This window comes from Haemaphysalis longicornis, unplaced genomic scaffold, assembly GCF_048455015.1.
Source record: "Haemaphysalis longicornis isolate Haplotype H1 unplaced genomic scaffold, Haemaphysalis longicornis Haplotype H1 scaffold_5, whole genome shotgun sequence".
NCBI lineage: Eukaryota > Metazoa > Arthropoda > Arachnida > Ixodida > Ixodidae > Haemaphysalis > Haemaphysalis longicornis.
Window position 1 is genome coordinate 66954981 of NW_027526385.1, and position 22361 is coordinate 66977341.

The 22361-nt window shown below is 46.4% G+C and overlaps 1 protein-coding gene across 2 annotated transcripts in view; it reads left to right on the plus strand.

Moving 5' to 3' along the window:
* LOC144138364 ((E3-independent) E2 ubiquitin-conjugating enzyme UBE2O) overlaps window positions 1–22361 on the plus strand; it is a 65150-nt gene that overhangs the window by 36287 nt on the left and 6502 nt on the right. For both annotated transcript variants that reach the window (XM_077670610.1, XM_077670611.1), the window contains 12 exons: window positions 4656–4894; window positions 6150–6470; window positions 7329–7533; window positions 8860–9057; window positions 11287–11485; window positions 13644–13747; window positions 15637–15699; window positions 17302–17505; window positions 18267–18327; window positions 18999–19120; window positions 19594–19673; window positions 20425–20531. In XM_077670610.1, coding sequence (XP_077526736.1) covers window positions 4656–4894; window positions 6150–6470; window positions 7329–7533; window positions 8860–9057; window positions 11287–11485; window positions 13644–13747; window positions 15637–15699; window positions 17302–17505; window positions 18267–18327; window positions 18999–19120; window positions 19594–19673; window positions 20425–20531 — 1903 coding nt within the window. The remainder of the gene's footprint in view (window positions 1–4655; window positions 4895–6149; window positions 6471–7328; window positions 7534–8859; window positions 9058–11286; window positions 11486–13643; window positions 13748–15636; window positions 15700–17301; window positions 17506–18266; window positions 18328–18998; window positions 19121–19593; window positions 19674–20424; window positions 20532–22361) is intronic.

A 22361-nucleotide genomic window follows, 5' to 3' on the forward strand; every position in this document is an offset into this window, starting at 1 on the left:
TGGTCAGGTCGCTTTTAAGATTAAATCTAACGTCGCAGGCGTTAATTACAACTACTGGCGTTCAATCGTAACCGGTTGCCCAGTCATGTGATGCTCCAATGCGCGTCGGCTATGCCGTGCGCGCCGCAGCGTTTGACGCGTCGACCGTTTCTTTCTCAAGGCTAGCGAGCCCACAGTCAAAACACAGCAATAACTAAGCGTGTAAACATCGCAAATCCGACTAAAAGTTCACTTCACGAACCGCTATCGCAAGCGCGCACACCGCGTCACCCTCCAAGGTCTGGCGACGGTAGAGTCACGCGCACCACGAAGCGTTCGATGACCTCCGCCTTTCGAGCCACACAACTTCCCGTAATCTGGCTCGTTATCTCTGGCATTCGCATCGCGATAACGTGCGTGTTGAATACCACAGATTGAACAGAAACTCGGCCGAGCGAAGCGGCGAAAATGAACTCAATCCGCTCGCTACGCAGCTCAGGCGGCCGCCATCTTGCGTTGCGCCCGCGACATCCAATCAGGAGGGTCGTTGTTCTGCGCCCGACCGGAGGACCAATAGCGCTTCAGCATCTATTTCTAGCTTCGTTTGTGCGTCGTTTCTTTTCTGCCATTTGTGCGTTTGTGAATGAACGAAGATACAAGAGACGAGCGGAACCAGAAAGATGATCGCTCGGCCGATCTAACCATATCAAAATGGCCGCGCCCGGTGGCACCGTTGCGGAGATAGAGCACTCCGAAAATTGCCGTTTTTTCGCCCTTTTGCGCTGATAGTTTGTCACCGCGCCTGACAAAAGTATTTTTTATGCCACTTTGCGACGCTTTTCAGCGTAAAAACTTTGCAGACGCACAGAATAGGAAACATAGAAGCCGAATATGTGGGTTTCAAAAAAACGATGTTTTGGTCATTTTTACGAAGTTGAAAGCCGCGTCCCCCCTTAAAGGGCCCCTGAAGACGAGATACAACTTGTCCAATTGGAAAGGAGTAGCCCCTGGTAGCTCACCTAGCTTCATTCAAGCCACGGAAGATGTTTTTTAGTTAAAAAAAACGCAAGAAATACTGCAAAACATTCAGATTTCGTGCTACAGTGACATATGGGCAGGAATGCTACAATTTGAGCCAGCACTTTTAAAACTGGGGTTGTCAGTATCACGTTGGCATTTAAGGGACATGGTCAAATGGAACTAGAGGCCTCACTTGGCGGTGACTTTGGTTGATGACTGCCGTTCACTCGAATGGGAATGTATAGTTAACACACAGATGTGTTTTTAATGCTGAGCCACAATGCGTCTGTGTTGCACAAAATTTGAACGTTTTTTTCAAAATTTTTTGTCTTTCTTTCATTTAGAAAAGCGTCTTTTGTGTCCGGAACTGAGCTGAGTGAGTTCCCAAAGGCCACTCCTTTCAAGCTGAACAAAGTTGAGTTTTGTTTTCATGGCCCCCTATAGGGGCCATGCAGACAAAATACAAGTTTGTTTTATTCGAAGGATTTCATGTTTTATAGTGCCCCAGCACTTGTCCGGCAGCAAACAATGCCATATTCACTGAGAAATTATTCAATTTGGGTTAAAATTTTGATTCTCCCGCCAAATCGTGTGTTTTCGTGGCTTCTGCAATGAAATCACGAGGGCAGGTATTCAAACAGTCTTCCAGTGCATCATTAGGCTCTACTGCCGTGTTTACCGCCAGTCTTCCCAGACGGCGCTACCACACTCAGCCGCGGAGTTTTGTCCACCGTTGCCTTGTTTTTGACCATACTTGCCACCTGGATTGTTTTTGTTATGGTAGAAAGAAATCGTTTTGTGAAATGTGGGGTATGCTCGACAAACAGGGTCACATAAGACAGCGTTGCTTATGCCAATCGGCCAGTGTCATGTAAGACAACTCCGAAGCGGCGGACTGCTGTGCTGCTAAAACAAGCATAGTGCGCCCAGTACCAACAGCAGTTCGCATCGGTACTTCTTTTTTTACGTGTATTTTCGTAACTTTTATGGTTTACCCACCATTCTTATTGCTGTAACATGAACATGCATCACATTTAAGGGGGGACGTGGCTTTCAAAATCAACTTTTTTATTTCTTTGTGGATTTTGATGAAAATTGGCACAGCAACTGGAAATGCTTCTGTGATAACACCATAAAAATTTCAAACTAATATTTTGAAAACTTTTTTATGTATTAAATTTTCTTTCTGTTCCGCTTGTACCGAGCTTGAGCGGCTTATAAAACACGATAGAAAACTTGTTCGAAGTGCTTTGCATTCCCAAATGAATGGACGAGGTCGTGACAGTTTTAGAATTTTTTTTTTACAACACAATGTTTTTTAGTTTTCATTTTTTTAGAGGTTAATGTGCAATAGGCATGTTGACTGTGAACGATTATTTGAATAAAAAAATCACGAAAAACAAATCTGGAAAACCAAGAGTGTCACGACCTGAACTGTTCATCAAGGAATGTAATGCAAGAAACGGAATCAAAATAGACCCAGCGGTCACAAAGAAATCCCTGGTACAAGCGACACAGGTGGCAAAAAAAACTGTTTTGAGAAAACGGCTTCCGAAGTTGCAACATAGGTTTCACGTATCAAAAGTCGTCACGGTTGTAGCCTTTCATGTCCTTTTGAAAATGGGGCTTCTGGAATGTCTTGCCTTGAAATTGGAGTGCCTTTTACAGCCTTTCTCTTTCCAGAAAACATCATTTTCAGCTCCTCCGTGAAGAGTACATACCCCACTTTGCAGACCAAACGAAGGGGGAGATGGGTTTCAATGGGCTTTCAATGCAAAGTAGTTAGCTGGTTGGCTGTATTGCACTAAACAGCCTCCTTTTGCAGTGTTGTCACCATGGCAACAAGTTAAGCATTTTTTTTTTTAACTTAAATTTGAACATTTTTGGCTTTTTTTTATGTTTTATCATCTTGCCTGGCACAGCAATAACTTAGTACTCATACGTGCAGGTGTTCATTGCCAAAAGTTTGCATACCACAAGGATGAAAATGAGCTACTTTGAAGCTTGGTAGAGTATTCTGCATAACTCCCAACTTCAATGCGAGAGCATATTTTTTTACTACTTTTGACATTCAAGGCATCCAGTATTTCTCGCAGCAAAGCCAGTATGCCCTAAGCAATGGTATCAATAATTTCACTAAAAAATCACTTAAATGCTGCGACAGTAACGTACATTTTAATGCAGCGAACATATTTTTATTCCTATATTACTAACTCAAACCTGTTTGCATGAAAATTACATGTGCACGGGAAACGTTGCGCAAGAAAGGCGATACGGCTCGTGCGCATCGCAGCGCACGCTTACCGCGACATATCGAACTTTGATTATACCTGATATGGCTGGTCAGGTCGCTTTTAAGATTAAATCTAACGTCGCAGGCATTAATTACAACTACTGGCGTTCAATCGTAACCGGTTGCCCAGTCATGTGCTGCTCCAATGCGCGTCGGCTATGCCGTGCGCGCCGCAGCGTTTGACGCGTCGACCGTTTCTTTCTCAAGGCTAGCGAGCCCACAGTCAAAACACAGCAATAACTAAGCGTGTAAACATCGCAAACCCGACTAAAAGTTCACTTCACGAACCGCTATCGCAAGCGCGCACACCGCGTCACCCTCCGGGGTCTGGCGTCGGTAGAGTCACGCGCACCACGAAGCGTTCGATGACCTCCTCCTTTCGAGCCACACAACTTCCCGCAATCTGGCTAGTTATCTCTGGCATTCCCACCGCGATAACGTCCGTGTTGAATACCATAGATTGAACAGAAACTCGGCCGAGCGAAGCGGCGAAAATGAACTCAAACCGCTAGCTACGCAGCTCAGGCGGCCGCCATCTTGCGTTGCGCCCGTGACATCCAATCAGGAGGGTCGTTGTTCTGCGCCCCGACCGGAGGACCAATAGCGCTTCAGCATCTATTTCTAGCTTCGTTTCTGCGTCGTTTCTTTTCTGCCGTTTGTGCGTTTGTGAATGAACGAAGATAAAAGAGACGAGCGGAACCGGAAAGACGATCGCTCAGCCGATCTAACCATATCAAAATGGCCGCGCCCGGTGGCACCGTTGCGGAGATAGAGCACTCCGAAAATTGCCGTTTTTTCGCCCTTTTGCACTGATAGTTTGTCACCGCGCCTGCCAAAAGTATTTTTTTATGCCACTTTGCGACGCTTTTCAGCGTAAAAACTTTACAGACGCATAGAATAGGAAACATAGAAGCCGAATATGTGGGTTTCGAAAAAACGATGTTTTGGTCATTTTTCCGAAGTTGAAAGCCGCGTCCCCCCTTAAGCGCAAATAGCTCGTTCGGCAAGATTACAAGCCCTGCCTAATTTGCGTTTGCTTTTGCCGGCCTCAGCCAATCGCAGAGCTGTCTGGTATGACATCGTAGGTTCTGTTGCAGGAAATGAGCTAGTGGAGCTCGCATGGCCATGCCCTTTTTTCCTTATTGTGTAGCTTATTTGAGTGAAGTTTACATTAAAAGTGGAGTCAGTATGATTCTAACGAGGCAATCTTTCAAAAGAACCAAACTTGTGTTTTGTCTCCATGGCCCCTTTAAAGTGTCCCATAAGACAGACCATCTGTCGCAGTGGTTGCTTCCTGTCAACAGTGTGCAGGACAAGGAGTCCGAGTCCTGTTAAACCCCGTAATCGATCAATCAATGCGCAGGACAAGGAGTCCGAGTCGACGGCGGGCCAGGTGGTGGACGTGCACCCGGCGGGCAAGGTGGAGGTGCAGTGGGTGAGCGGCAAGACGTCGCTCTGCTACCCGCAGGAGCTGTACCGCATCGGCGAGTACGACTCAGACGACCTCTGGGACGACGGTGACGACGAAGGGGACGACAAGGGCTCTAGCTCGGCCGACGAGAGCTGGGAGACCGAGTCGGAGAACTCCCACGTTGGGGACCTGTGAGTAGAGACAGTCGGGGTTACTCAACTCAATGTGGACCAGTCGTGAGAGTCCCCATAGGTGCCATGTATCAAAAACGGGTCTGCGGTCGGCCCTTATGCACTACGGGCAAACGGGGGCAAGCATGGGTCAAGTTGACAAGAGCCCTTAATCTTTCAACAGACCGCTGACGTGTAGTGCGGTTGTACCACTTTATAAGAGACACGTATTTGGGAGCTGTTTCTGTCTCTTATATGAGAGGTCTCTTATAAGCAGGGTACCTTGTTTTCATTATAGCTAACGTTTTGCCCCCAGAATTTATGAAATAGTTCTGAATCTTTGTTTGCTTCGTGACTGTATTTACACTGTTTTTTACAACAGCTTCCACAAGCTTTCTCTGCTTTCACTGTTTGCGGAAGATGAAGAATTGTACATGTCGAGTTCACAAGCCTGATGAATAGCCAGAGCGCACAGCTTGTTACGCTGTGTGCTCTGCCTATTCATCACGCTTGCAGGACTCAACATTTGCCATGCTTCTTGAATGGGAGCTACGAGATTGAGAGAGCCCACTGCGCACTCATGGTATTCTTGGCTTGCGCAGAAGCCCGCATGTGCAGTCGCACTCGTACGCATGGCGGTAATGGCATTTCCATTGTCAGGGCTTCTCGTCATAGTTTCAAGGCTGACTGAACCACTGTGGGTTTGCTGAAGTTATGAGTAGTGACTGCAGGCGTTTGTCCCTTTTGATTCCACAACGAGCACAATTGCAGTTAGTGACATATGGCAGCACATTTAAAGTTACAATGTCTGTTACAGGCGAGATTGTTGACCTGAATTCAAGGACAATTTATAACCAGCTGTCTTCTACATCCAATTTCTGTTATAAGAGGCCATTAATGGGAAAGATAGGGCGATCATCCATGTGGGTAAACAATGTCTCTTACATCCATGCCTCTCATAACGAGGTTCAACTGTACTGAAACGCTTGCAGCTGCTGCCGTAAGCCATAAAATAAAAACTGGAAACATTAGTAAACGTCATCTAATTTTCTCATTTGAAAAGCAAGCTGTGCGTCATTAGGTTGTTTTAGAAAGTAATTGTTTGGCAAAGTTCAGTTCTTTGTCCTCTATGTGCCGTTCCCATGCACCCGCCCCTCAGCTTCAGTGTAGCAGGTTTGCTTGTGGTGCCTGGATTCTGAAGCAGAGTTTTGCACCTGGTGTGTGTCGAAGAACTCTTTACATGAATTCAATTGTAACATGCGCTTCTCGATCGCAGGATGTCTCCGGGAGACGACGGCCACATCTCACCCCCCGAGCTGATCCAGCCGCCGCCGATTGCTGGGGACGCCGTGCGGGATGAGTCGTGCGGCGAGGGTGAGGTGGCCGCTCAGCGGCCGCTTGCGCAGCAACAGGCTGCGGCCGCCGCGACGGGGGCCGAAGAACCCCTGGACCCACAGAGCCTGCGTGCCAAGATGCAGGGGCAGATCGAGCTGCTGCGGCTGAGCATGGCCCGACTGGAGGAGACCTTCACGCAGAACCCGACGCAGCAGTCGTGCTCGGTCGTCCGACGCCTGCTTGAACTCTACCGGCATTGCAAGTGAGCGGGCACGTCACCCCCGTAGTGAAAGAGTCGTTAAAGAGGGGAGAAAGAGTCAAAAAAGGCAACCAATTTTTGTGGCATGCATGTCTAGCTGATATGAAAGCCAGCGTTTTATACACTGGGGTAACTGCAGGGAATTTATAAACAAACAGTCTGGAGTAATTTTGCACTAAAATTTTTGAAGTCTGAAGGGGGGTGATACCGCAGTCGTCAGATATTAGGCACGTTTTGTTTATAAATACAGCGCAAAGTCAAAAACGAACTTTCCCTGGCAGCACCTGTCAAAGTCTGACGCTGTTGAATGGGAGTCTTCATCAGAACTAAAATCTGAAGAATCCACATCGTTGCTGCCATCATCACTGCTGCTGGGGTAAAAAAATCGGCAGCAGCAGTAGCTGAAGCCCCTCAAACAGCTGTCCGCCTTTGCAGAGCGCAGTGAAACAGGACACCATTTTCGCCCAACTCGTCGCTACCTTCACTCACGACGCCGTCTACCCACACGAAATGTAAACAAATGGCAATGAAACTGAAAAAGGGGTTTCCAGTGAACACGCCAGATGGTGTCAGTTGTTCGAATAGTGCCGTTTTTAGTTTTTGCGGGAGGTTTGAAAATCCTCGTCACCCGTAACGATGGCCTATAGTGCGGTCGCAAGAGAGTTAAATATTTGGTCTATTCTCTAACTGCAGCGGGAACAGAGAGTGGTGACTACTTAATTGTCTAGTGTAGGGATCAAAGTGTACAAGGAATATGGAACTAGGGGTTTAGTGAACGTACGGAGCCCATAGTTAGTATGGAATATAGTTTCGTACAAGACATACGGACCTGCGGTTCTCCCTTCCCGGTGCTGCGTGCAGGCACTTTGACCAGCTGCTGGGCACCAACTACTTCCAGCAGCGCAGCCTGCACGTGCTGGTGGAGCGCATCCGGCAGCGCGGCCGCATCAACAGCCCCCAGCACGTGTCAGAGCAGATCACGCGGCTTTTCTCGGCCTCGTTCGATGGCTCGCTCAACGACGACGACACCATCCCCGAGGAGAATGCCCTCAACAAGGAGCTGCAGGTACGATGGGGGCAAGGGATCCTCTGTCCTTGCGCTCATATTGAATGGGAAGAGCGGTCATTGTAATGCTTTCTAGACAATAGAAAACGGTACAGTATAGCCCACTTACAGCGAACACGGTTTTAACGAAATCCTGACTATGAAGAACAAATCTTCGTTTCCTGTTACCATTTGTATACAAACATTTTATGTCCAGATATATACGAAAAACTGATATTACGAACTCATTTCCGTTTCTTGATGGGTTCATTACAAGTGGGCTGGACTGTACTCTTTTCTTGGGATTGAAAGCATCAAGACACCAGTACCACATCATTGCAGTTTATGTAGAGCGTACGCGGTCTGCAATTTCGACGTGTATTTTGCGTTTTATGCGGAGTGTGCACAAAACTTGGGGTGTCTACGAGATGTGCGTGGTCTGGCAGTGGGTACGGAGCATATGGAGCCTGCAGTTTGAACAAAATAAAGAAATTTTTTAAATAGTATACACAATGTTTGGTGTTTATAAATATGGTGTGTAGAGTCTGGCAATGCATACAGAGCTTATGGAGCTGGCTGTTTGTGTGAAATGCAAAAACCTTGTACGATGTCCAATGTTTCTATGGAGTGCATGGAGTCTAGCAGCGTGTACGCAGCATACAAAGCTCGCAGTTTTTGTGAAATATTAAACTTGTATGGAGCATACAAAGTATATGCAATGTTTGGTTATCTGTGTAGCGTACAGAGTCAGGCAGTATGTACGGAACATATGGAGCTGCCGGTTTGAGGGAAGCATAAAAGTTTTGTGCAGAGCATACAGGGTATACACTGTTGTGGTTTCTGTGGAGGATATAGAGTATGGCACTGTGTATGGAGCATGTGAAGCTAATCGTACAGTTCTGTATGGACAAATATGTAGCTGAGTGCTCACACAGCAAATGGAACCAATAGTTTGTCTGGAATAGTTTTGTACAAAGCACATGGACCTCGGGGTTTACGGAGCATATGGAGCCAATAGTTCGTACAGAATACAGTTTTGTACGAAGCATATGGACCTCAGGGTTCACAGAGCATACGGAGGCCATAGTTGTGTACGGAGCACGTGCAGCCAATAGTTCGTATGGAATACAGTTCTGTATGGAGAATACGGAGCTTAGGGTTCGCACAGCATATGGAGCCAATAATTCGTACAGAATAGTTTTGTACGAAGCATATGGACCTCATGGTTTAGAGAGAATACGGAACATGCGTTTGTACAAATGATAGATTCATACAAACCATGCGTAGATGGAGTTTTTATGGAGTACATAGGGGGGGCCTCAGCAGTGTGTCGGGGGGGGCATGCAGGCTTTGGATGAGGTGCAGCCACCGCCGCCAGCCAAGGAGGAGAGTGGTCAGCATCCGATGGCTCCGCAGCCCCGGAAGCCGACGAGCGTCAGCTGTCGGCTGGAAGGCGGTGGCGTGTCCGTGGAGTCACGCAACATTTGCCAGCAGCTGTGCGCCATCCTCAAGGCCAGGCTGCTGCGTGCGCACGAGGACGTTCAGGTAGGCTTTCATACGCTCGCCATAAGGGAGAGTTAACGAACCCTCCTTCCAAATCACGGCAAGCAAGCCTGCCTTGGGGAGGCGGGATGAATGCACACGTGCAGAAGTATGTGTTAGCATTTCGCACCAAATTTCTGTTCTAGCCCTTGTATGAACTGGTGGTCCGTTTCGATCATTACTTTGTAGGTGCGATGACAAGGTTCCTTACGAGGTGCATTGGGTCAACTCTTCGCAGTAATATGTTTCCGCAAACAGACGTGCCTCCCCTGTGATATCTCTGAAATGCAGAATTGCCTATTATAATAATAACAGGATGCTGAACCTGGATGTCACCGTTCCGTCATATGATGCGCTACAATATTTTGATGCCGAATCTGAGCGGTTCAGAACGTCAAAAAAAAAAAAAAAAGACAGATAGGATGCAAAAGGGAGTAAATTGAAAAAGAAAGCATGTTTTGTGGGCATAATGGGCCTAGCTGCGGGATAGCAAACGACCCCGGCTAGCCTCGTTAGAGATGTTGAGCGCCAATTTGGGCTCGATGGTCCCTTGTGGGCCTAAGTGGGGTTCAGGGTGTTCCCCCTACGCCCAGAGATGACCCATCCAAAATGCCCCAGAGAGGTTCGCGGCGTCCACGAGGGAGACGCCGCGACGGGTTCGACTCGCCGACACAGGCGACGACAGGCTCCAAGGGGCCAGGACGAACCAGGGGGTTTATTGGCCGAGTGGTACAGCGCGTAATAACGCCAAGACAGGGTTAAGAACTACACTGTACCGACGCGCGCCTCAAGGCCGGACCTCAAGTGGGCCCGACGGCTGAGGCGACACGGGGGCTGCTGGCGAGGTGGGCTAGCCTACCTCGCGCGACCGATTGGGGTCAGGGGCCCCGCTCCGGACGGGTGGCGGCGAGGGTGCGATACGAGCCGCGATCCCTCGCGTTCCCTATACTCTATCCTCCATCTCCTTTCTGAGCCCAGAGAGCGATCCCCGAGAGCAAGAGAGAGCCAGCCAGCCAGAGAGCAAGAGGCCCGCGAAACGTGCGCGTCGCGGTTATAGGCGCGGAGGAGAGGAGGCAGGTTCCCGGGCGAGGAGGAGCGACAGCAGCGGCGGGACAGTCGGTGCCCGCCGGCGCGTCGGCCCGCGAGGTGACGTCATGTGCGCGGGAAAGCGCGCTCGTTCGAACATCGCGCTCGCGGGAGGAGGAAAGGGGATCAAGCAGATCCCCACAGTTTGTAGGAATCGTCACATAATAATGGGGCACTGGTACGGCATTAAAAAAAGCGGCAGGTTTTGCTGCAGTGCAAACAGAGGCATTGGAGTGTGTTGTATTTTGAGGCGAACTCAAAAGGTAGTTGGAGCTTCTGTTGGATCTTGTTCTGAACAGAACCCTCCGAAGCTTGTTCACCTCCATCGGTACCTTCCCTTATCAAGTTGGCTTGTATCACACGCGCAACTTTTGTGCTGCAGTTTTCTGCAACTCACATTGTGTTTCACAAAACATAGCAATCTGACGCTTTTGCCCTAAGGAGGCACGTGCGTCTTTAGGACTGAAAAATTGCCCAAAAACGCCTCTTTTTAGGTATCACTTTTCTCTTGAATATTTGCACAGTTTTTCCTCAAAAAATTCTGTACGTGGAACAGTACCAGGTACTTATAAAAGCCATGGAGGCCCGATTTAAACAAAGAAATCATTTTCCCATAATTCCCCGCTTTTTCCACTACGAGTGGTATTGCAGTGATAGGAAATTCTCGAGAGGTACATTCCAGCGTGTAGGAAGATAATTTCTTTTGCACTGTGAAGCTGAATGTTGAAACCATGCAATATGGGAGGTAGATTTTGCCTTTTGTGTTTTAGTAGTTATTTAATTAGTGGTATTTTTCATTGGTATTTTTAATTGCAAAACAAAAAAACTACTTCCCACATTTCATTCTCCACAACTTCTGGTATCAAGCCATGCCTTGCTGTTAATCTTTTGTGAATAGTTTTTTTTCCTATTCTCAAGAACAATCATGGAAGTGTTTTAGTTAACTCGGTCACTAGTTACCTCACATCAAAACTAATTAGATATTTGAAATCAGCTAAAAGAACCTAACAAACCCACTAAGTTTCGTCAAAATGGGTTGGAACGCAAAGGAAGTTTCTAAGACCAGTGTGCCCCCTTAACAACTGGTGGCCCCCTGTAAGCGAATGAAATTGCACTGCAGTCCACGGTTGCACGTTTCGCCCGTAGGTCCGCTTTGGCATGACTCCGGCGCAAGTCCAGATCGCGGCCACCGACGATGTGTCGGAGTTGGACACGGCCTTCCTGGCCTCTTCCGATGACGATCCGACCGAGCCTCCGGCGAGTGCGGAGACAACGCCCAAGGAGTCGGAGGAGAGCCTGCCCAGCGCTGCGGATGAGGGCATGGATGCCGAGGGCAAGGGACTGGGTATGTGGGGCTTTTGTGACTACGATTAAAACCTGCTGCAGTGGCTCAGTGGCGATGGCGTAGGGCTGCTGAGCCCAGAGTTACTCATTGTGCTCCAGTTGCGAAACTCCCCATAGACCACATGCATCAAAAAGCTGCCCACGCCCATATATGCAGATTTTTTTAGGCAGTGCCATACTCATCTCGTACATATTTTATGCCTGAACCTGACATTGAAAGATTACCTATTAGAGTCTTAGCACTCTTTGGTCGTTGATACCCTTGCACTAATAAACACAAACATAGTAATACTACTACTGTTGAACCTCAATATAACGAACACTGGTGTAACGAATTATCGGCTATGGCGAACTAATTACGAACTTTGGTTGGTCACGCTTCATTTCAATGGCACTTATTCTCTTATAATGAAAGTGAAATTATGAGAGCCTTGTGCACTTTTGGATGTAATGAAGAAATGTTTCACCTGTAGGCTGAGAAGCTACTTGGAAAAACTCACGGCGTCCGAAACTGCAGAAGCAGAAAGGCCCTTTTGTTCGTGGACACTGTGGAAAACTTCATCCTGCTCAGTGCTGTAAATAGCCACCAGACAAAGATCACATCCTCCCTTGAAAAATTACCAACACGGGCCTGTTTTGCGAAATGGAACTTTTTTCTGTTGTAATTTCGCATACTCATGTTCCGGTTCATCGAGCTTGAAATGACACAAGGAGAAAAGTAAGGGTTACCTCGTTTATAGTACGTGGGAAGATTAAAATACGCGTTATTGTATCCAGGATTTTTGCAGGAGCCAGAAAACCGATTGGTTTGAACCGATTTTGAGATCTACTGTTACAATACAATGAATATCGGATATAACGAACTAAATTACTGTCCCGATACTGCTTCTTTATAACGAGGTCCGACTGTACAAAAGTTGGCCTCCTGTGCCCGGGGGGCAAGCACGGCGAAAGTTGGCTAGCCTGTCACCTGTCAGCAGAAAGTTAAAGTGGCAGTCAAGCCTTTATGGCTGTTGTCGTAAGATCGTAAAATAAAAACCATAGGAGGGTGAATAAGCATTGCCTTATTTGATGTTCTCTCACTTTAAAAGCGAGCTCTGTTTACTAAGTTGTGTTACTACGAGTGAACGTTTCGCAAAGTTAAGTTTTTGTCCTTTAGGTTCCGTCCCGTTGTCTTGTTCTTGTTTTGACCCCTAGGAGTTTCGTAACCGGTGCATATTGAACTCTGGTTACAACTGCGAAATGAGCGTACACTCGCGGCATTGCGTCGTGAATAGCTACCTGTGCTTGTGTGCACTGTCTGTTCATTACAAAGGAGCGTGAAGATCGGATTCTGAACTGCAAATCGATAGCTGTTAACGAAAGGTGATTTCAAATATAATAGAACATCTGTATGTTAATGCGTGCGTGAGGGGCAGTTCTAAATGACCTACTGCAGCGCTGGAGTGGAATTGAGTTACCAAAGGCTAGTTCTCTTAAAATGAACAATAAAGGCTGTTCTTGTTCTCCGTGGCCCCTTAAAGGAGCCATGAAGACAAAATACATGTTGGCTTTATTACAAAGACTGCTTAGTCCCGATAACAATGATACCAATATCATTGCAATCTTCGAACAAATAACGGAAATATTAAAGAAAACGTGTGAAGCAGTCGCGACCCCCTAGCCAATTTCCCGCAACTTTTCTATGACGTCACGGAACCTTGTTTGTGCGATTGGCGGCCGCCTAACTGACCTGTCGCGACGACACATGACTGGACGTCTGAATGGGTCCTCTAGTTCCATTTGACCGCATCACTTGAATGCTAAAGGGCAGTTAACGCACTGAAAATTGTTTTATTGTTGGCCCGTATGACGTCATTCTTGCTCATAACACGTCACTGTGGCGCAAAATTTGAAAGTTTTTAAATACTTCTTGCTTTTTTTCGTTAAAAAAACATCTTTTGTGGCTGTAATGGAGCTGAGTGAGATACTGAATCCTAGTTCTTTCAAATTAAACGAAGTTGTATTTTCTCTTCATGGCTCCTTTAAAGCGTTTAAAATGAAGTGAAAATTACAAAACCACGGTCAGAGCTCCTGTGGTAGCTTTTTAATCTACGTAACCCCCACTCGAGACCCTACTCTTTCGTTTAGTTATGGCGGGCTCCTCGTTGTTGTTTCAGGGGTGTTCTCCATGATGGACTCGGTGCCTGACAGCCACAAGTACAAGCTCTCCATACTGCAGCCCAACGACCCCAAACTCTTCTTCAAGGTGGTCCGGAAAGAGGTGCGACCGTCGTCTTTACGCTTGCGGCTTTCTTAGAAGCCCTAGCAGTAGCTTTGATCTTGTAGGCTGGGTCGCGGGTTCGATTCCCGGCTCGCGGGTTCGATTCCCGGCCGCGGCGGCTGCTTTTCTGATGGGGGCGAAAAGCAAAAATGCCCGTCTGTACGAGATTTCGGCGCACGTTGAAGATCCCCAGGTGGTCAAAATTAATCCGGAGCCCTCCACTACGGCGCGCCTCATCGCCTGCGTTGCGTCGGCGCGTTAAACCCTACAATCAATCAATCAAGCAATGATCTTGTAGACTCATTTTCTGTCGGGGTAGACTGGAAAGTGATTTACACCTTTACTGTCTATAACACTCTTACATCCTAGCAAAAACACAAGAAAAACTCTTTGTAAGGATGCCATGAAAGTGTTTTTGCTAGGGTGTTAGTTACACTACACACCCTTTTAAGGGTGTCTTCTGTGTTTTTTCGTACAGTGTAAGGGTGTTAGCTGTAGGCAGCGAAAATTTTAAGGGGTGTAAATCAGTGTACAAGACATCGTTCGTGCTGGTCCTTGAAACCCATGATAACCCGGGAATTTGAAAGCTTGTTTTTAAGGCCTCGAAAGTCCTGTACTTTTTATGAACCTTAAGAAATCCTTGAATTTGCTGCATTTCCTTTTTATTAAGTTTAAAAGCAGCATTATGCTATGTAACGATTGAGTGTGAGTTTGTTGCCTGGTTGATCTTTTTTTTAAAAGAATGAAGGTTTGCACTTTGTAACAGACTGAAAGAACTTATCTGTAACAAACAGGGATGGGAAGTTGTTGAAAAATAGAAACGTTGGCTCCAGCACCACGATTTCTAGCCTCTGTCTTCTTCCGAACATCGGTATTTCCAAGACACAACGCAGTCCTTGACGATCCACACACAGAGCCTTGAAAGTTCTTTGAAACACTTGAATTTGTGTCGTATAAACCAGCATGAACCCTGCAAGAGTTCATGCTGTCTTCTTTGTTTCTTGTTGCTGCTGTAGTGACACAGTGTTTCCAAACACCATGGCAACACCTTCTTTTTTATCTTGTTTAAAGCGACGATCGATGTTTGGTTCGACGCATAGAATTATGTACTAATATACTGTACGAAAATCTGGCAGTAATGTTTAATTGAGCCGTACTTCAGCCAGCGGGCAGTCATGTACTGGGCAGGAACGGTTTACTTGCCCTTGGTATGGCTCGCCAACAAGCTCTGGCTGCAGAAACGCAGTATTGATGTAAAAGATTATTTATTTAAAAGCTTCATGTAAGATGAACAAGAAACACCCTTTTTTGTTAATTTTGGCTTCAAGAGTGAAAAGAAGGCACGTTGCTAGCTGCTATGGATGTGCCTACGACGGCATGCGATTGCAGCGACAGAGTTCTCTAATCTATTTTAGTGTGAAACTGTAAGGTCGACATGCCATATTTGCACGATTGTAACGTGCAGGTTAGTTTGCCTGGGGCAATTCAAAAATATACTTTGCCGCCGATTCTGCTGCGCGCATGCGAAAACATGACACCATGTTAAGCCACGGACCCGGTAGAAGACGTTTTATTTGAGAAGACATTTTAGGTGCACCAAAATTTACTCACGTGATGTTGGCTGATTGTTTTGGATTGGATTGAGTTGGATTTCGCTGTGAAGCCGAATTCACTTTTTAGTCCGATTGTAACGCACACAAATTTTAGACCTACATTTAGCAAAAAAAAAGGGTGCGTTAGAGTCGTTCAAATTGGTAGTTAGAGCTTTTTTTGCCTTTGTGTGTGCGTGCAGTCTGTGGACCCGAAGCTGTGGCTGCGAAGACTTTAGTGCTGCTGCTTTCATCGTACGCGTGACTCGTTGCCAAGTTTTGCATTCCTTGTTTGTGCAGATCAAGCTCCTGACGTCGTCGCTGCCAGACGGCATTCACGTGAAAGCGTTTGAAGACCGCATGGTGAGATTCCTTGACTTTTTCTTGCGGCCCTCCTTACCTGAACAGCAGGGGAGCTGCTGATTGCGGGGTCATTGGCCTGATGTGAATGTGTGCGAGGAAGTATGAAGACGTATTGCAAAACATTCTGTGTAATTTGTGGAAGGGCTTCACCTGCCAAAGGGCCATGCCACCAAAGTTTGACTCTGCCTAAAAACTGTACCACCCCTTCCTAAAGAAAGTTGAGAGAAGCACGAAAGCTATAAAAGTGTGTCCAACCTTTGCTGAACGTGAGTTTATCGATCGTCCAACCTTCAAAAGACCCAAATGGCAATCGAAGAACGAATTCATGTGGCGATTTTTTGTGCACTAAGTACCGTATTTATTCGAATCTAGGCTGGCCCCGATTCTAAGCCGACCCCCGAAAGTCCGAAGGCGCGAAAAAAAAAAAAAAAAATTACCTCGAATGTAGGCCGAACAAAAAGGCAGGGCCAGCGTTCACAAAAAGAAAACACGTTTATTGAACATGAAGATGCGGTGCTGGAACTCAATCAGTTTCTCTTCAAAATCACCGGGCAACTTCTGGGCGATTGAGGTTCGACGGCGGAGGCTAAAGCCGAAGTGCTTCATGAATTTCTGTAGCCAGCCCCGACTGGCTTTGAAGTGTGCCCGCGATAAGCCTCGTTCCCTTAAAAGCTCCCTTGCTTTTGCCTGGAGCACTTCCGTCGTTACTGGAAGGGCAGCTGCTCGCTGCGTCTGAACGAAGTCAGCCAATGCCATCTCCATTTCATGGTGACGGCATTCTCGTGGTCCGGTGATTGCCAACCTCGTTGCGGCGCACGCAAAATCCTCTCCCGTTGCGTCCTCCAACGACGGACATTTTTTTCATCCACGCCGAAGTCCCGCCCGGCTTGAACGTTCGACGACAACTCCGCAGCTAAAACAACTTTTCTTTTAAAAGCGGCACTATAATGGCACCGCTTCTTTTTGCGCTGTCAAAACCAAACGCCACACCGCACGCAGGCCACTGTCCCACAGAACAGGGTCCGCACAATTCAAAATGGCGGCCTATGGCCCTTAAGTGGCTACTGGCTCGTCTAGTAATGGCTACAATACTTTCTTTTCTGGGTGGCGCTAGCTGCGCGCCACTTTACTTGGAAATTGGCGCGTATTTCAAAATCCTCGAATCTAAGCCGACCCTGGAGTTTGATATATCAGTATTTCAAAAAAACTATCGGCTTAGATTCGAATAAATACGGTAAACGCATCTGCGAAGGATCGAAATGTATTCCGATGCGTGGTCTATGAGATAAAGGGGGTGCCTATTGCAAGAGGCATCTGTGAAGAATTCTTGCACAGAAAACTCGCAGTTTTGATTTTGTTTTCAAGGCGGTACAGGTTACTTTGTGTGGTGTCGTCAGATGACGACACCGGGGTCGAAAGGGTTAATGAACAAAGTTGAATTTTGTCTTCGTGGCCCCTTCAGAGGTCTCCTGGTAGGGATTTAATAACATGTGCCCGTCCACTTATATTGCTCACCAGGGTGGGCAATGTTAGTAGACGGTGGGCAATATCGTTAACACTTCTCACTTCCCCCCTTGCGTTGTCGTATTTATCGCACTGCAGGACCTCTACTCGGTGCTCATTCGGGGTCCCTGCCGGACACCCTACGAGGACGGCCTGTTCCTCTTCGACTTCCAGCTGCCCGCCGAGTACCCCCAGTCGCCCCCCCTGTGCCACTACGTGTCGTACTGCAGCGACCGGCTCAACCCCAACCTCTACGAGGGGGGGAAGGTGTGCGTCAGCCTGCTCGGCACCTGGGGCGGAAAGGTGCGTGCCCCACAAAATGCCCCAGTGCAGTGCAGGGCAGGGCAGTTCCCCCCACGTTCGTAGAACAAACCAAAGGTGGTCTCCAAGCTCTTCTTCCTATTCACTTGGATCAGATTCAGCTTGCCTCTGAGGACCAAGTGTTTTACCGTACAGTGTTAGAAATGGAAGTGATGCTCTGAACTGGGCAGAGGCACAAATGCTGTTACACGCTACTCCAAGAAACTTTTTTTTTTTAAGCTGCATTTTATTTGTGTCAGCACATGCATGTCCATACCTTGTGAATCGTTATTGCTTAGTGCTCAAGAGAACAGGATGGAAGAAGAATGCAGGACTTGCGCTCTTCCATCTTGTTCTCTCGTGTGCTGAGTAATAATGTTTCACCACCTTAACTGACTAGCCTACATCGACGCTCTGACAAGTCTGAATTCTGGTAACAGGTGGCTGTGGTCATGTTGTTTTTCCTAAGGGTTCGTGCAACAGAGAGCCATTACGTGAAGGGTATGGAAGCAAATTATTTCCGAATGCGAAGTATTTTAGAATGTCAAAAGTGAAGATGTACAGATGAAACAAGCAAGGCGAAAATAGGAAGAAAGCAAACAAAAAATAACACAGAAGTGGAAATATGCATGCGCTAAACAAAGGTATACCACCAATCATCATTATTGACTGGATTAAGACAAAGCTGGACTTCTGAATTCTGGTAACAGGTGGCATGTCATCACCTGTGAGTGATGGTTCTTCCTCCTCTTGTTTACACCCAGGGCTCTGAAATGTGGTCAGCAGCTACCTCAAGTCTCCTGCAAGTGCTGATCTCGATCCAGGGTGAGTGGTGGGACTGCAGTCCAAGCCGTGCTAAGTGTGGGATTATCAAGACGAGTGATCGCCAACTAAAAGCTGTCTTGCTTAACCCCGGGATGGTCTTTCTAGATTTCCAGGCTACACCTGCGAAAAAAATTGAGCCCTTCCACTCTTGTAAAGATTGGAGACCAGAAAGGTGGTATTGCTGGATGACTATATTGAGTTGTGTTTGGTGGCTTACTATATTGATCGAATATAGGCACATACACATAGCTTCCTCAGAATTAAGTGTAAGTTAATTATCATGTAATTTGTTTTGGCAAGTTCCCATAAAACACAAGTTATACCCATTTTCTGTAACCATATACTCCATTCATATGGATGCCATGTATTGAGAGCAAATGGGAATTCTGTAACACTTACAACTTCACTGTGAACTAATTGGGACAAGTAAATGAATCTTGATGTACACCCATAATATATCTGGAGCAAGCGCGTGCAGTTCTTCGTAGATGCAACCCGATAGACACACGCAACTTCTGTCAGAACTTAGCGCAAGACAGCATCGCTGCAAAAGCTGCTTTTTGTCATGGATTGAAAGTTCCATGTGTTATGGGGGTGTGCGTCCTCTCACTCTTTGCAATCTATTTCCCATCTCTTTGACCTTCTCTTCTTCTCTTCCTCTTTTTATGCAGGCCTGATCTTGGTTTCTGAGCCGTACTACAACGAGGCTGGCTACGAGCAGCAGAGGGGCTCCCAGCAGGCATCCGAGAACAGCCGCATGTACAACGAGATGGTGGTGCTCAAGCTAGTGCAGGTACCCCACAAGGCTTCGCTTTGTCCCCGCTGTCTTTCAATTCGTCTTTTTTTTTCTCCAAGTTTTCATTAATTTTTGTTTTTCTGCCAACAATTGCACTTTGGTGTTGTCATAGGAGGGTGGACACAAAAGTGTAGTTACGATACAGTGAGATTGCTTATACAGCTGGCAAATGATTTCTTGGGAAACTCTGGTCAGCTTTAATAAGTGTTTGGAGAATCTTGGACATCTTTAGCAGTTGATCATTTCATTGCTCTGAAGAGCTTCGGAAATGGGTATTTATATGCCCAAACTGCTCCAGAATTTACATTTTGCCGCTTCAAAAGTTGCTCCATTTAAGTTTGTGAGACTGGTACTACTGGTGATGGAGCTTAGAGGTTCTGATGCGTGAATCAGTGGTCCAGTTTCAGTCTCAGCAAGCTTTTGCTCAACCCACGTTTGTCATGTTATTTTTTGTTCTTCTCCTGGTGCAGTCGATGGGAAGGATGATCCAGAATCCCCCCGAGGTCTTCAAGGAGGAAATGGAGCAGCATTTCAAGGACAATGCAGCTAGGTAATGGGCTGTCTCATTGTCTCAGTTGGAGTATCGTGTTCTAAGCAAGTTTCACTCCTGATGTGCATATAAATGCGCCGTGGATAATTGTGCGAGGTTGACGCATAGCTTTTCTGAGAATGTTACTTTGAGGGTAGGTATGCTGGTGTTCACAGAACATTGTGGACATTTTTAGAAACCACCGCGTGAAGTTCAGCATGCTTTTGTCTGTTTCGTAGCTGATCAAGAAATTCAACTTCCTTTTGAAGGGCTCTGCCCATTGCTGATTTGTTTATTTCATGTGATCGATTGTATCGATTATATAGCAAGGTAGGTGCATCGATTATATAGCAAGGGTCTGAAGTTAAGTCAGGGAAATTGCAGCATGCTCGAAGGGAATAAAAACAAAGACCTAACAGGAGCAGCCGAATAAAAACTAAGGAACTTCTATTCCGCGGGGAAATAAAAAATTACTTTTATCGCCTGTTGAAATAGAAATGACTTGGTAGTTAGCCAGCATTTGAGCTTGTCCATTTCTTTTATTCCCATCTTTGCGCTTTTTTTTTTTTCCATGAAGTATGTTTAGCTGATTTTAAATGCGTGGGGCATCTCATGGTTGAAAATGCACCATTGAAACTCGTTGCGATCGTTCCACAGTGTAGATTTAACCGATAGACACCTGTGGGCTGCATTGATAATCAACAGCCCACCTGTTCTGCCACTCCTATGCCTCAGTAACCTCTATTCCTCCCGTTCCCACTTGTTTTTTCAGGTTTGTTAATAGGCTAGAGAGCTGGCTGAGGCTGTCTGATGCCTGGCACAAGAGCTCACCGGACTTGCCTGCCACTCCGGACACCCTCAAGGCCTTCGCTGAGAAAGGTCAGTGACCCCTGTCTGTCCGTCGCATTGCTGCTGGATGTGTCTTGTAGCCTACCTTGCTGAACGCAATTTATTAAAACCCTTTGATGCCCAAGACTTTCATTTTTTGCTTAAGGTCGTGAAAGCATTTTTATGATCTAAAAGAACTTCCGACATCACAGTTACAAAGTAAAAAAAAAATTTGGTTCATTAGTACGGACACAATGACCCACTGGGCACTGGGAAACACTGGGTACTGGCTGCCCATATACCAGTTGAACAACAGGGCTACGTTGATCAGCATGATTTATGGTTCAAATGGAGACAGTAATGTAAAGTTTGTATTTCCATTGTATTAACGACGAAATTGCACAATTTTGCTCACCTGTCTGTCCCATTGAATCCCCACTACTCACTCGCCCATTGAGTCCCCAAGCTCGATGCGAGTTGACATGCGTAAACAAGACTTGTTTTAGCACACGGAAATACCTGCTGCCTTCTGTTTTTTTAATTTTTGAAGGTCTGGGAACATTTGTCAACACATGGTGTTATATGTAGAAAAAAAAAAACCACTAAGTGTGAGAAAAAATGATGGTTTGAATTGTTGCTTCTGAGCAACATTGGGCATCTAAGGGTTAAATCTCATCTCCTACCACACATAGTTACAGGCTTCCTCCGTACTCAGAAAGGTACAGAGGGTCTTACATCCATCGCTGTCAGCTTCATCTACCGTATTTATTCGAATATGAGGTGAAGTTTTTCCAAAATTCATAGTCTCAAAGTCATACCCCACCTTCCATTCAAGGTGCAGTATGTATAATATATATATATATATATATATCAAATCAGAATTGGAAAGGAGGGGCTCGTTGAATTAAAACAGAAATAAGGGTTGGCAGTCAAGAAAACCTCGGAAAGCAAAGAGAAGAGTGTGGTAGGTCATTGAAACAGAAAAAAGAATTTGGAAAACCGTAAAGAAAGTGGAGAAAAAATGCCTCCTGGGTGGGATCCAAACCTATGACCTCCAGAATATCGGTCTGGTGCGATGACCACTACGCTACCGGCAGGGCTATTTTTCCCCTCCACTTTCTGAGGTATTAATGTTTAGTTATTTTTGTTTCCTGCGCTTGGGAGTGGTAACCAGCACCACTCGGACTACTCGGGGTGGAGGGGACCTTTGCTTTTAGAGGTTCTCTTGACTGCCAACCCTTATTTCTGTCTATATATATACAGGGTGTCCCAGCTATCATGCACCAAGATTTAAAAAAAGAGAAATTGCTTAACTCGAAGAAAACCTAGTGCATAATGTTTGCAGTACTGTGAAGAAGCGGAGAGTAATTTTTTCGTTAATTAGACTTAATTAATTGTAATTAATTATCTAACTCAAGAAATACTATCCCAATCACTAAAGTGTCAATTAGGCACTTGTAGGTAACCACGAGGGGCTTCTAACTGCGCTATTTTCAGCGACGAACTAATCGCGTACTCATTTATTCTGACTGATAAAGGAAACCCGCGAAATATGAAAAATACCACGTGACGACGCTTACGCGCGCATTGTAAAGCAGCGTCCCCAAACAAAGCTGATTGAAAGCAACTGCTTCGCGTGTTACCCGCCCGAAGAGACAGCGCATCACCTTGATAATAGCATGCATGGAAGGAGCAGCAGCAGCAAGATTCGCGGGACGCGTGTGCAGATAAGGAACAAACTCGGTCGCGATTTCTTCTTTCTTTCTTTTGTCTATTTCATTCTGGCTAACTCAGAGGCAGCCTGTTTGAGGGCGTTGCTTTACGGTGCGCGCGGAGGCGCCGTCACGTGGTATTTTTCATATTTCGCGGGTTTCCTTTACA